The following is a 15,288-nucleotide window of genomic DNA, read 5'->3' as shown; positions in this document are numbered from 1 at the left end:
TACTGTACAAAGTAAACATATTATACTTGTTTAAAATTTATAATATCTTTCTTTTCCTTTTCGAAAAAATAATGAAGAACATTCGTTTTTTGTGGGAGAAAAAAAAAGTATCAAATCAAAAAGTGGATCAATCGCACTGTCATAATCTTTGTCAAAATACTTACCCTTCCTATTATTGACACTTTTCGTTGCCAGTCAACGACCGTTAAAATTTTGATATCCATGGATGAACGATCGTTCCCGGTTTTCCTGTGAAATTTTTTTGAATGTGTTCCTGTCACTTTTTTGTTATTGGGGTGTACGTTTAAATTCTCGTTAGATCAAATGACTGAAGAACAAAAGAAACAATTCGCAAAAAAACAACCTGCTAAATGCAGAACAACAGATTTCTTTTGGCGTGGAGGAGATCCCCTTCGAGAACAAGAGTATTTGATCGAAGAATACAAAAAAGCTCTTGCTGAATTTCGACAAAGTGAAGCACAATTAAAAGCAGCTAAAAAAGATGTAAATGATGCGCAAGATGTGCTTAATGAACGAGAAGGTTATGCCATTGCCTTAGCTTCATATTTAGAACAAGACACCACATATTCCAGAAAAGAGAGAGAACTAAGAGCTGAACTATCAGATCTCGAATCTGAAATTGAAAAGAAAGATCGAGAACTTAGGGTTATCAAATCTATTCATAATCCAGCAACGTCAAGTGCACTTGTGAAAGAAAATGCAACATATATGATTGAAATTCAACGAGGCAATCAGACAATCGAAAATTACAGATCACAGCAAGATGAGTACAAAAGACAAATGGCAGCATGTACAGTTAATAATAGATATCGCCATGCTCTTGAACTCGAATATGAAAGAGATCGAACACAAAACAAGAAAATACATCTCCACAAAATTGTAAACAGCACAAAAAATGAGTTTGAAGAACAAAAAATAATTAAAATACTTCAAGATCCCGACTCAAGAATTGAAAGAAATGCACTTCAAAGACTTGTCCCTCTTGAAGTCGAGATAGCTCTTTTGGAAGAAAAGCTGAATCTTCATCCTACAAAACATGATAATTATTTATCATTATTAATCGATCAAATTGAAGAACTTAACAGTAGAATGGAAGAGATTGGGTTAGGTGATGAAGTTGTTGCCACTGGGAAGATAAAAGAGAAAGTTTTTGGAGGGACCACAGATAGTGATGAATCATCTGAATATGCAAAATCAGACACAGAAAACAAAACAAATTCGTCTGGTGAAGAAAGGAAAGACAGCTCTAAATCAGATAAATCTCATTCAGACAGTGATAAAAGTAAATCACAAAATGAATCACATTCTGAAAACAATAAAACTGAATCGCATTCAGATAACAACAAAAGCTATTCTCAAACTGATAAACGTCGAAATGAATCACATTCTGAATTTAGTAAAAATAAATCAAATTCAGATAATGATACACATTCGAACTATAGTAATAATAAATCGCACTCAGACAGTGCTAAAAGTGAATCTTTGAATGATAAACATCAAACTGAATCACATTCTGAATTTAGTAAAAATAAATCTGATTCAAGTAGCGAAAAAAGTGAATCGTCAAATGATAAACATCAAAAGGATTCACATTCGGATTATAGTAATAATAAATCACATTCGGACAAAAGTGATTTCCAAAATGGAAAACAGAAAGAAAATTTTTCAGATGATTTTGATGAATAAAATTTCTTTAATTTGTGATAATTTATATATATATTTTCAAATTATTACATATTCATATTGAATTTATCAAAAGAATATTTTCACGTCTTTACTATGTTTTTTAGTTCATGGATAAATTTTCTTATAATCTTTGAACCATTAAAATGTTAAATATTTATAGTATTGTTCATTAATTACTTAAAATTTTGATAGTAATTTTATTTGTTTTTATTCTAATCATTAAGTATTTATAAATTGCATTTGGAATTTCTTCAAATGAGAAGTTTTGTCACTATTATGGGCATCTTCAAATGGTCATACAGAAATAGTTAAATTACTTCTTGAACAAGAAAGAATCGATATTAATGCTAAAGATATTTAACTATTTTATTTTGTATTTATTTAAATAATTTGAATTTCCAATTTTTTTCCGAAAATTATTTATTTGATTTCAAACAGCACTTATGAATGTAACTTGGATCAACAATATATAAATAATAAACTACTTTCGACTCGTAAAGATTTCAAAGATGATAATTTTATTGTTCATTTAAGTAAATAACTTGTTTTAATATTAATTTCTTTATCAAAAAGTAATTTTACTATTTCTATATTATTATTTTTAACTGCTATATGAAGTGCTGTTTCAAATTATTAATACATATTCCAAATTATTAAAACATATTCTAAATTATTAAAACATACATCAAATTATTAAAACATATTCTAAATTATTAAAACATATTACAAATTATTAAAACATACATCAAATTATTAAAACATATTCTAAATTATTCAAATGAATAGTTTTTGCATTAACATCAATTCCTTCTTTCTCTAAAAGTAATTTTACTATTTCTATATTATTATTTCTAACTGCTATATGAAGTGCTGTTTCAAATTATTAAAACATATTAAAAATTATTAAAACATATTCTAAATTATTAAAACATATCCAAAATTATTAAAACATATTTCAAATTATTAAAACATATTCTAAATTATTAAAACATATTTCAAATTATTAAAACATATTTCAAATTATTCAAATGAATAGTTTTTGCATTAACATCAATTCCTTCTTTCTCTAAAAGTAATTTTACTATTTCTATATTATTATTTCTAACTGCTATATGAAGTGCTGTTTCAAATTATTAAAACATATTAAAAATTATTAAAACATATTCTAAATTATTAAAACATATTACAAATTATTAAAACATACATCAAATTATTAAAACATATTCTAAATTATTAAAACATATTAAAAATTATTAAAACATATTTCAAATTATTAAAACATATTTCAAATTATTAAAACATACATCAAATTATTAAAACATATTCTAAATTATTCAAATTAATAGTTTTTGCATTAACATCAATTCCTTCTTTCTCTAAAAGTAATTTTACTATTTCTATATTATTATTTCTAACTGCTATATGAAGTGCTGTTTCAAATTATTAAAACATATTAAAAATTATTAAAACATATTCTAAATTATTAAAACATATTACAAATTATTAAAACATACATCAAATTATTAAAACATATTCTAAATTATTAAAACATATTTCAAATTATTAAAACATACATCAAATTATTAAAACATATTCTAAATTATTAAAACATATTACAAATTATTAAAACATACATCAAATTATTAAAACATATTCTAAATTATTCAAATGAATAGTTTTTGCATTAACATCAATTCCTTCTTTCTCTAAAAGTAATTTTACTATTTCTATATTATTATTTCTAACTGCTATATGAAGTGCTGTTTCAAATTATTAAAACATATTAAAAATTATTAAAACATATTCTAAATTATTAAAACATATCCAAAATTATTAAAACATATTTCAAATTATTAAAACATATTCTAAATTATTAAAACATATTACAAATTATTAAAATGAATATATTTTGCATTAACATCAATTCCTTCTTTCTCTAAAAGTAATTTTACTATTTTTATATTATTATTTTTAACTGCTATATGAAGTGCTGTTTCAAATTATTAATACATATTCCAAATTATTAAAACATATTCTAAATTATTCAAATGAATAGTTTTTGCGTTAATATCAATTCCTTTATCTAAAAGTAATTTTACTATTTCAATATTTCCTGATTCAACCGAGCGCAATAAAATTGTATTTGGAATTTGTTGATTTTCTATGATACTATCCATTAGAAATGTATTTCCATTTCTTGCAATTTCCTCTATAATATCTTCAGTTATTTCCTTTGTTTCTTGTTCTAAAAATGAAAAAATTATATAATTATTATAATTCAGACATATTTTTTTAAAATATGCAATGTCTTTTTCAGATTTACCATGATTTATATTAGGTGATTGTTTATTGGATTTTGTTATAACTTCTCCTTTTTTCTTTTCATAAAGATATTTAAAGATATCATTTTTATGAAATTCAATTGCTGTTTCATATGCATCTTCAAATGATGAATGATTCTGTTCACATAAATGAATTATCTCTAAACTTCCACCTGCAACTGCATATTTACCTGCGTTATCTATTTTAGAACCATTCATAAGTAAATATTTAAAACATTTAACAGAAGAAAAAAATGCTGCATAATCAATTAATTTAACATTTTCTTGATTAATAAATGAACATCTTTCATAAATTGATGGCTCAATGATTTGATTAAAGTCAAAATTTGGTTGTGATGATATTTCTTGAAGTTTTTCTATTTCATCATTTCGAATTATTTTTGCTATTTCATTCGGATTATGCCCTTCTTCATTAAAATTCTTCAGGTTAGCAAAATCATTATTTAGAACCAATTCACAATTTTTCTTATTGTATTTTGCAGGATCTGTTTCGAATAATCCTTGTTCGTCCATCTTTCGAAGAAGGAAAAATGATTCTTGTGTTGTTGTTTGCAGTAAGTATAGATTAAATATATGAACTAGGTTTGTTGTATTTTTATTAGTTTTTTCTTCTTCTAAATTTAACATCAATAAGTATTTAAAAATTGGGAATTTGACGTTTAATTGAGAAGCAAATGCTGTATATATGAACCCAGAAATAAGAAGATTGAATGTGTATTGTCTATTGTAAGTAAATAATTCTATTGTTGATTGAACTGATGATTCGATATTTTCTTCGTTGAGATTAAAGATGATTGACTGCAACGATTTAGAGAGCTCCATGAATAATACCCAAGTTTGACAAATATTGAATAGGAAAATGTCAGTTGCTTTCCTTCTTAGAAATTTTTTTTAGTGTGAAAATATATTTTAAATTAATTGTTAATTTTATGATTTAATTTTCGAATTAAACGAATATACCAGAAATACAACAGTGCTTAAATTTGTTTTGAAGGATTTAAAGATGAAGCAAAATGAAGACAAGAATTTTTTCATTAAAATTTTTTATGAAAGATATTTTTTTTGAATGAGTTTGAATGATTATATTATTATAATATTATTTTTGTATATCATATTGTATTCAAAGATAATTTAAGGACTTAATGATATGAGAAACATTTTATTTATAACTCATGATTAGGCATTTTAATGTATTTTCGTGAAGCTTCTGTAGCCCAGTGGTTAGAGCGTTCGCCTAGTAAGCGGAAGATCGCGAGTTCGACTCTCGCCAGAAGCATTTTTTTAATTTTTCCATATTTTTTGAGAAAATCTATCTGAAATGACTTAACGTCTTTATCTTAAAAACGAATTTATCTGAATATAAATTTGGTTGAGGAAATCTTTACTTTTTGTTCTTCGAAACATTAAATTGTTTCCAAATTTCATTGGGGTTTTCAATATAAGTGTAGAAAAAAATTAAAATGAATATCTTTAAAATGTCTTCCAAAATTCTTTTCATAGCAATAAAAAAGATGATTTTTTTCATCAGTTAATTATAAATTTTAAGTATAAAGGAAATCGTAGAGAGAATGACTCTGAATATTTTTGATGAAAAATTCAAATTTCCTTATCCAGATTTTAATTATATTAATAATTCGCACACACTTTATTCAAAGTCGTCTTCTTCTTCCCAATCCACTTCATCCCAACCGTTTATTCTTTCTATTTCGATGTTATGGGCATCATTTCTTTTATGTTGCCTATGTATGACATTCTTTTTCACATCTTTTCTTTCCTCTTCTTCCTCATCATCATCATTGCTTGAAATGTTATCCCAACCATCATTTACGTCATTAACCACAACGTTTTTCATTTGAACGTTTTCCTTTTTCTGTTCCTTCACTTCAACGTTTAAGTTAACTCCATCACATAACTCATCGACGTATTGTTTAAATAGTTTTAATGCCAAAATTTTCACATCATCACAACTATCAACACACAAATGAGATATTGACGGAATGATAACTTTAGCGACGTCATTCTTATCGAAATATTTATTCGTAGTTTTCCAAGCGGCTATTGCTGCTTTCCGCGCAGGTGGAAATTGATCCAACGCTGCTTTCGTAAAGCATTGCGATAATGTTTGATTACGAAACTCAGGCTCAATATATTCAGCTATCTTTGCAAGACAAACAATAGAATTACAACGAATCGATGGCTCATTATCAGAATGCAATTTTTTAAGCTCGCGAATTAAGTTACGGATATTGGTGACATTTAAATATGGGGCTAAATGTACCATCGAAATAATTGTAGACGCTTTAAGCGTATTGGATGAATCACTAAGTCCTAAAACTACATTAGGAAATATTCGATCATTAATCGTTTTGTTGTTTAAATGTGGTAATATGTTGGTAATTTGCGTTAATAAACTGACACGAATACTTCGATCTTTGTTCTCAAATAATGGTAAAATGTTAGGAATGATGATTTCATCAAAAGTTTCGGTTTTCAAACTTTTTGATAGAGAAAAAATTAACGGAATTATTGATGGCTCTTGTGCATATGAAAGTGAGGATAGAAGCTTAGGTAATAAAAGATATTCACACATAGACGGTGAAAAGTTTGGGATATAATCAATAAGTTTCTTAAAAAATGTTTCGCGTTCAAAAGAATCTTTCATGGGAAGATCACGTAAAAATAATAAATGTTGAACAAAGTTGTCTGACTTCCATTCAGGAAGTGAGAGAAAGTCTTTTGGATCAGGTAAATTACCATTGTTGTTTTTCCATTTTTGAATATATTTATTCGTTTTGCGTGGTAATGACTTTTGCCATGAGGAAAGAATAGTCCCCGAAAAGAAAAGATCAGCTGTGGTAGGATCTAAATTTGTGACTGAAATGGATTTAAGCCAATCTTTATGATATGTATTAATTGGCCCATCATTGTTAATGGTAAGCCACTGAAGCCCACCAACTTTAAGTTCATGACCATTGGTTAGAAAGAGAGAGTCAGTTTTGAGATTTCCATGAATTCCATTGGCATCATGCATAAAACTTACAAAGTCAATAAGAGTATAAGCAGCATATGATATTTCTTTTGGTGATATTTTGGATTCATCAAATGCTAATAATTTCTCAGTAACAACATATGAAGCTCCTTCATGATCATATGATTCAATAAAATTTGGAATAGATGGGTGTCTAATTGTTCTCCATGATTTTATTGCATTTTGTGTTAAAGCTTGCTCCAAAGGATTTGATTTTGGTCGAAATTCAAAAATTGAAAATTCTTTTTGGTCGGAATTTCGAATTCCATGAAACATTTTTATACTTAGAGGATTCTCTGAAAAGGATATTTGATCACCAAGTGTATAAGGCGGCCCTTTTTTTCTAAAAAACCACATTTGGTTTTAACTGTGGGGAATCCGACCAAATAACAAAGTAAAACCAAACATAAATTTCTTTTCCAATCCTTAATAATAATGAACAAAAACAAGTGCTTTTCATTAAATCATAATATAATTAATATATTTTGTCTTCATTAATATCATTCAAATAAATTTCAATGAATTAGATATCAATCAAAAAAGAAAAAAGAACGTTAGAGCTTGATAAATCTGATGAGTTGTTTAGAGTTACTATTTTAAATTAATGCTATCCAGTATCTTGAGTAAATCATAAACAGAATTGTGTTGTTTTGTCAACGCATGTCAACAAAAAACGTTTATTTTCCTGGTTTTTTCGGTTTTGAGCGACCAAGTCCCCCTTTTGGAAAAATGTCAAGCCTTAAACTTCAAAAGCGTTTAGCAGCATCAGTTCTTAACTGTGGCGTTGGCCGCGTATGGATGGATGAGACCGAAATTTCCACTATTGCAATGGCAAACTCACGTCAACAGATCAGAAAGCTTGTTGGTGATGGTATCATTGTCCGTCGTCCAGTCGCCATGCACTCAAGCGCACGCCATACAAAGCGTGTTCTTGCTAAGCGCCTTGGTCGTCATAGGGGTTATGGTAAGCGTCGTGGTACACGCAATGCCCGTCTTAACTCAAAGTGGCAATGGATCCGCCGTATTCGCGTTCTCCGTCGCACACTTAGAGACTTCAAACAGAAGAAGGAAATCGATTCCCATTTATATCGCAAATTATATCTTAAGGCTAAGGGTAACGAATTCCGTAACAAGCGTGTTTTAATGGAACATATTCACACACTCAAGGTCGAAAACGAGCGTGAAAAGAATCTTCAACAACAAATTGCAGCTCGTCGTGCTCGTAGCCGCAGAATGAGGGAAAAGAAGGCCGCCGCAGCTAAGTAAACCATACTTACTGAATAATAAGCTGATTATAAATAACTGAAAAAACATGATCAACTTTTTCATATATTAATAATAATTTCAAATTATGTTTTAATCGGAGAAAATTATTTTATGTTTCTACTAACTTGATCACACCAATTCCAAAAATAAAATTTAATTGTAATTACTATTCATCATTTTATACGAATCATAAAAGAGGTGTAAACAAAGTTAATTAGCATACATATCCTATTTGCAAACATTTGGTTTAGTTATTTTGATTAGATTTCGCCACAGTCAGAAATTATTATGTTTTGTTTTGGTACGCCATTGCTTGAACCTGCAGCTTGTATCATTTCGACAACATTCATGCCTTCTATTACCTTGCCAAATGCAACGTGATGATTATCAAGCCATTGTGCTTTGACTAAAGTGATGAAGAATTGTCCACCATTTGTATTACGACCACTATTTGCCATGGAAACAATTCCAGGTTGATCATGTTTAACGACGAAATTTTCGTCATCAAATCGTTGACCATAAATACTTTCGTTTTGACTTCCATCATTTGCGATAAAGTCCCCCGATTGAATAATAAAATGTGGTATGATTCTATGGAATTTGCAACCTTTGTAGTGTAATTTTTCTCCAGATCTTCCAACACCTTTTTCTCCTGTACATAACATTCTGAAATTTTCTGCTGTTTTTGGAACTCGGTCAGCAAAAAGCTCTATTATGATTTTTCCTGCTTGCATCCCATCTATAGTTCTAGAATTAGAAATAAATCATACATATCAAGCCAAACTCTTGGGTTTGCCATTTGTTTCCAAATAGTTTTCTATGGTTTACACAAACAGACTGGTTCAAAAAATAAACGTTCGAGATGGGGCACTCCAAAATGCTTATCAAATGATGTTTTACTTAGGAATTGAAGCGAATTGTGGTGGTTGTGGTGGTTGCCAGCCTTTCACCCATGGGCCTGGTGGAATATGCTTGTTTTCAGGGTCAACATAAGCTAATATCTTGTAGTAAGCCATTCTTAATTCTTTTCTTTGTTTAATCTTCTTAGCTTTATCTTCCTCACCTTCTACACGAACAATAGTGTTAAATGTAGAGGCATTTTCTTCAAAGAATGGGCGGATAAATCGTTTGAATAAAACAATAGATCCATTGAAAATTGGTAATTGAAGCCATACATAGAATAATACGCGAACGATCATAAAGAATGGAACCCATGAAACGAATGGAATGAGATAAGCTTCGATGAATGATTCAACTGCAACAACAACCCAATAAATAAGCCATGTTGTATCGTCGTCCTTGTTTTCACTAATAGTAGCCTTGTAGGAAGCATATGCAGGGTATACTACCTTCAGTGCTGTTGCCAAAAGATTTGATGCATATAGACCGAAATCGGCTAGGTACTGCATTTTGAATGTTGTCAAATTTCTCGTCACTTTTGATAAATTCTATAAACGGTCGTTTGATAAGATTAATTTATAAAATAATCAACAATGATTTTATTTTCAACTGAAGTATTTACTGAGTATGCATAATATCAAAACATTAGGCCTAACACCATTTTATTCTAAAAAGGGACTGTAAAAGATAATACTTTTTACCAATTTTTGAATATCAAAAAAAAATGTATGAAATTTGTATTTTAAGGATTTATGATTCTTATATTTATTTCATATGATACATACTAGCCCCCGAATTTTTATAATTTTGATTGCATGGAAAATTTTAGAAATGGAAAAATTTATTCATAAAGTTTCATTTTTAATTTGTTTTTATTGATATAAACAGAAAAAAGTATCTAATCTTCACACCCTTTAAATTTAACTTCCAAAATGTTCTTGAAATGAGAGGAATACTTGTTTGTGTCAACTACATTGAGAAGTTTATCAGACGTGAGAAACTTGTAAAAAGTTAAATAAAATTTATTTATTTTTTACAACGCAAAATTTTCTGAAAATGTAATTCTAACAAAAAGTTTAAAGTACGTACAATTGAAGATGAAGGGGAAATCAATGGAGCAATCTTTTGACTTAGCCTCAATCCATCCTGTATTTAAATTACAATCAACGCAAGCTCTGTGGATGGGTAAGGTTAAGAAGTTAAATACTCATGGAAATTTTCAAAGTCGTTTTTTAGTGGTGACAAATTTTGGATTATTTTTACTTGAACAAAAGGCATTTCCAAGATCACTTTTAGTGTCTCGTTTTTTGCCATATCTAAATATTACACTAATAGAGCTAAAATCATCACAAGTAACATTTCATTGTAATGGATCCACCGCTTTAACATTAAAATCAAATGAATATATTATTTTCACAAACGTCATATATACTATTTTAAAGTTTTTGATGAAAGAACAATTGGAAGTCAAATTACAAATAACAGATGTTTTAAATGAATTTGAAGGATGTAACTTTAATTACAAAACAGAATCGATAAGAGTAGATCGTTTTATGCTTCATGTTCTCTCAAATCATCAACTTTCTCATCTTCAAAATTTGGAGAATATAATTGAAATTACTGAAAAACTCCAAAATCCAATAAATGAATTCACATTTACTAGTGAAACTGCTTCGTCCAATTTTATTTCCTCCATTATCTTTTGTCTTGTAAATGATCCAAATATCAATCACATTATTCTCAAAAACCTCAATCTTTGTTCTTTCTCAGAAAAAGTATTTGGCCTTGCCCAGAACAACCCAGCCATCAACAAGATAAGCTTTGAAAACATAAAATTTTCAGCAAATCAAGAAGCCTTACAAAAAATAATTAATTCAGGTTTTGGGTCAAATGTTACCGATTTTTGTTTGAAGGAATGCGAACTTATTAATCCTGAATTTCTTGTTTTCCTTCAATCATTAAATTCTCAAAATCTTCATATATTCTCTTTATCTTTTACTAAGTGTCGCTTTTCACCGATAAACATCAAAGGGATTCTAAATGCACTCAACGAATACTCAACATTTCAATCATTGAAGCGACTTTATTTTTATTCTGCTTCATGCTCCGAACCGCTCGATGACATTTTCACAAATTTCATAAAAACCGCCGCATCAAACTCCATCACCAAACTTTTTCTGATCAATTGCGGCATCAATCTTTCATCGTTTTTACCAAGTGTTATGTCATCAGAGCCGTCGTACACCAAACTTAATTTATCACGGAATGATTTTTCGAAACCACTTACACAACCAATATCTTCATTTTATGTATTAGAAAATTTAATTTTATCTTTATGTGAATTTACAGCGGAATCATTTTCATCACTTATAAAATCTCTTTCATTAGCACAATTTTCCCCAAGTCGTATATCTTTAGATTGTATTCGATTTGATGTTAACAATACATCAGCAATTTATGATTGCTTATCGAATTCGAGACTTTCGACTGTGTGTAACCTTTCATGGGCAAATAACCAGATGAAACCGACAGAAGTTCAGAAATTTTGTCGGTTTCTTGCAAATAATCCAAACATAGCCGATATAGACATTTCAAACTCGATTTCAATGGTTAACGTTGACGAATCAATGAAAATTTTGGCAAATTACATCAAATCAAGTTCTATCGGCTCTTTGATTATTAGGGGTACCTCGCCGACCGTTTACGGTAGACACCTTTATCCAGTTCTTGATGAATTATCCAATGTTTCGACATTGAAACACTTGGACGTCACTGGACAAAACATACTCGACCGTGGCCTTGGGTATTTGTATAACTTAATAATTCATGGATTAGAAGAATTATATTTCGATGGATCAGGATCATCTTTTGAATCATTAAATCAATTCATTACCGAAATGATGCAAACAGATATTACTCAAACTCAGTGGCCTGAGTCTGATGTCAAAAATATTATTTCTAATTCAAATCCATCCCAAATTAAAGAGATAGAAAACGATCTTAACAAGCTAAAAACGTCATTTTCAAAGCAATATTCAAGTACTACAACAGATAGTTTTGGTTCACAAGCATCAAATAATACTCCAAGTACAGCTATGCCACGAAGAAGGCATAGATTGACGTACAAAAGAAGAAGAAAAGGTACGCTCAAGAAATCCATGCCTTTACTTCCGGTCACTCGAAGAAGTATTTTGGTCAAGATGCAATGTGAGGCTGACTTCGCATATAGAGAAGAGCCTATTGCATCATATTTCTATGAATGCTTGGGTGTGGACGCGGTAACTGAAATGAGAACTGACGTTTTACTGAATACATTTTATAAGATATATGGATGAGAATATATATATATTCACCTTCAAATAGTAAATAAATTACCTTGTTTAACTTGTTATGAATGTTTTCGATTTATGGTATTAATCAGATTAATATCTGATAAGCAAAATTTTGTGTTCATTTACCAATTATTCGTTATAACTATCTCGTTTACCTTATTCATTTCATTGTGATTTTTTTATATTTACATTTTTTAACGATATATTGTATGCTCTTTAAAGAGTTAAAAAAAATGAACAAAGTGACCACTGCTTCAAGAATAGGACAGACTAACAACTTACATATGATTTGCCTTAATTCATATTAAATATTGAAAAACAGACATGATCATAAAATTTATAAACAAATTTTTAGAGTTGTTGCTTCTCTTAAATAGCTTGGGAGCTTATAAAATATACAATTAGAACAAAAAATTTTTGTTAATAAGCTTGGAAATATTAATAGTTATGTGTAATACGTTAAAAATGGGGCACTCCGAATTATATCCCGCGGATTTTGAGGAGAATAAGCGAAGAAACAATAATCAAAAAAAGGAAATTAGCACAAGCTTGGCGAGATGACAATATAAATGATTACCCCGAAATTGATTTACGTTACACAGTACGGAAAAAAACATTTTCATTTGATAAAAATAATTACATTCGAAAAGAAGAAATCTGGGATGAATATGGAAGAATTACCAAAACTGGGAATAGAGTAAATAGTTTCTCTTCAAATAGGCTTGACGATAAACCAATTTCTTATGATTCAAATGAGCAAAATATTAAACAAAAAGAAATGCGAAAAATTAGCACAAAACAGTTTATGAAAGAAAATCCAGAATTACTACCAAAAACACATACACAAGAAAAAAAGCCAAATAATCGTGCGCAAAGTCTCAAATCCAGAGATTTTGAAGGATTTTGCGAAAGGCAAGCTGCTTCTTTTAGACACAGAAATGAAGAAACCACACGAGCTTCACTTCAACCAAGATCACATTCACATATGACGCCTGCCTCGAAAAAAATCATTGAAAACATGAAACAAAAACGTAAAAACGCAGTACAACAAAATATAAGCGAAGATGAAGAACAGGTTCAGATAATTCAGATTTCGAATAAATCGACTCGGTTACAAAAAATGGACCCTCAAAAGGAAATTTTGCGAAAGAAAGAAGTTATTTCGAAAATTTCAAGCGAAATTGAGAAAGAGCAAGAAGCGAAATCACCAATCCTTGCGCCATCAAAATATGTTCCACATCAAACACAATACTTCGTACGAAATGAAAGAGAAAGAATCAACAATAAAGCGCGTAACTTGAAGATTCTCATGGAGAGCGATGAGTTGTGAAAATGTTAACATTATTAAAATAAATATGTTTTTTATCTTATAACGTATGAACCTATTTAATTGTAATTAATCAGTTTTTAAAAAATGATCATCATATAATGGAAAATATCAAAGAAATTCAATCTTCTTTCACTACTTAAGCTAGCAACTTCAAATCGAAGGAAATGAGTTTTTAAAGGGAGAACTTTATAGTTGGGGATTCCATTCATTTAATTGCTCAATCTTCTTGATTTTTCTTTGCTTCTGGAACATGTGCCACATCAAGGGCAATTAACTCAGGGGCTATAGTGGTTAAGTGTTTAGATCCAACACCTTCAATATTAGAAATGCAGGATTAATATATTCAAATTTTACATGTATTTATATTGAATAAATTTTAATTATTTTAAATATTACTCATTAACTTCATATTGAATATTTTGCATATTTTAAATTAGAAATAAAACAAAACAATTGTAAACACAAATGGATCATTTTCCTATTATTCTTTAACTATGATGGACTTTCAAGGAATGATTAGGAACTCCAATTAAGTAAAGAAGGAGTTAATGCAAATGAAATACAAAAAAGTTAAGAAATAGCATTACAAAATAATTATGATTTCCGTCAAACAATTTAAAAATCTTTATGAAAATTTGTAATTTGTAAAGCAATTCCTTCAAATGAAATAGTTATCATATTCTAGAATAAATCAAAATATATCAAGCTTGTTAAATGTACTCTTTCACATGAAAATGTTATTAATATCGAAGATCTTAATTCATTTTGTTTAATGTTTTTATTAATAAATATTTTAATATTTTAAAGTAATATACCGAAATTATTAAAAATAATTTATATAAAATAGCACTTATCATCACAATTCGAAACCTTATCGGACTTTATAAAAGTGGTGTAAATTACTCAATGATCACATTGTGATGAAGCTAATGATTCCAAGCAATGGAATAACAATACTAATTCATAAAGTTTTTTAATGATCACCAATATATATATGAAGTTATAATATAAACATATAAAAAGATATAGATGTTCAAATATTCAAATAGCTTTCCAATTATCGTTCACAACTATCCGATAATTTTTAAGATCTTTCAAGGCTCTAATAGATATAAATAAGTATTTAACACACTTTATGAAAAAGGTGTTTTAATTTATCACAACTTAGTTCAGAAAATATAATAAAGATTAATAAATAAATGAGAAAAAGGTTACAACGTTATTGTTTTGCGCCATCTAAGTAAACTTTTTGATACAATTTTCACACCACGTTTGTATTAATACTCGGTCACATAACATGCAGAAAATGAAGCATAAGTACTTAAAAACTTAGAAATTCGCATAAATTATCGAACATAAAACTTGCTTATTATTTAGACTATT

At 28.7% G+C, this 15,288-nt stretch overlaps 6 protein-coding genes across 6 annotated transcripts; 3 read left to right on the top strand and 3 right to left on the bottom strand.

Moving 5' to 3' along the window:
* Positions 1-324: 324 nt before the first annotated feature.
* GO595_003994 (Psp-related protein) lies at positions 325-1,707 on the top strand (the record flags this gene model as incomplete). The annotated part of the gene is made up of 1 exon (XM_067917075.1): positions 325-1,707. One exon carries the CDS (start codon positions 325-327, stop codon positions 1,705-1,707), a length of 1,383 nt encoding a protein of 460 aa, XP_067775889.1.
* A 3,987-nt stretch (positions 1,708-5,694) lies between these two features.
* On the bottom strand, positions 5,695-7,434 carry GO595_003993 (N-terminal kinase-like protein; the record flags this gene model as incomplete). Its single annotated transcript, XM_067917074.1, has 1 exon — positions 5,695-7,434. The coding sequence occupies one exon, from the start codon at positions 7,432-7,434 to the stop codon at positions 5,695-5,697; it is 1,740 nt and encodes a 579-aa protein (XP_067775888.1).
* Positions 7,435-7,806: 372 nt separating this feature from the next.
* GO595_003992 (60S ribosomal protein L19) lies at positions 7,807-8,343 on the top strand (the record flags this gene model as incomplete). The annotated part of the gene is made up of 1 exon (XM_067917073.1): positions 7,807-8,343. The coding sequence occupies one exon, from the start codon at positions 7,807-7,809 to the stop codon at positions 8,341-8,343; it is 537 nt and encodes a 178-aa protein (XP_067775887.1).
* A 260-nt stretch (positions 8,344-8,603) lies between these two features.
* Positions 8,604-9,077, bottom strand: GO595_003991 (cyclophilin-type peptidyl-prolyl cis-trans isomerase-2, Bmcyp-2; the record flags this gene model as incomplete). Its single annotated transcript, XM_067917072.1, has 1 exon — positions 8,604-9,077. The coding sequence occupies one exon, from the start codon at positions 9,075-9,077 to the stop codon at positions 8,604-8,606; it is 474 nt and encodes a 157-aa protein (XP_067775886.1).
* A 162-nt stretch (positions 9,078-9,239) lies between these two features.
* GO595_003990 (receptor expression-enhancing protein 5-like) lies at positions 9,240-9,752 on the bottom strand (the record flags this gene model as incomplete). The annotated part of the gene is made up of 1 exon (XM_067917071.1): positions 9,240-9,752. One exon carries the CDS (start codon positions 9,750-9,752, stop codon positions 9,240-9,242), a length of 513 nt encoding a protein of 170 aa, XP_067775885.1.
* A 2,097-nt stretch (positions 9,753-11,849) lies between these two features.
* On the top strand, positions 11,850-12,578 carry GO595_003989 (uncharacterized protein; the record flags this gene model as incomplete). The annotated part of the gene is made up of 1 exon (XM_067917070.1): positions 11,850-12,578. One exon carries the CDS (start codon positions 11,850-11,852, stop codon positions 12,576-12,578), a length of 729 nt encoding a protein of 242 aa, XP_067775884.1.
* Between the last annotated feature and the right edge of the window lie 2,710 nt (positions 12,579-15,288).

Source organism: Histomonas meleagridis (genome assembly GCF_020186115.1).
Source record: "Histomonas meleagridis strain 2922-C6/04-10x chromosome Unknown contig_24, whole genome shotgun sequence".
Classification (NCBI taxonomy): Eukaryota; Parabasalia; order Tritrichomonadida; family Dientamoebidae; genus Histomonas; species Histomonas meleagridis.
The sequence above is the reverse complement of the archived record's forward strand: the minus strand, read 5'-3'. Positions and strand labels throughout refer to the sequence as shown.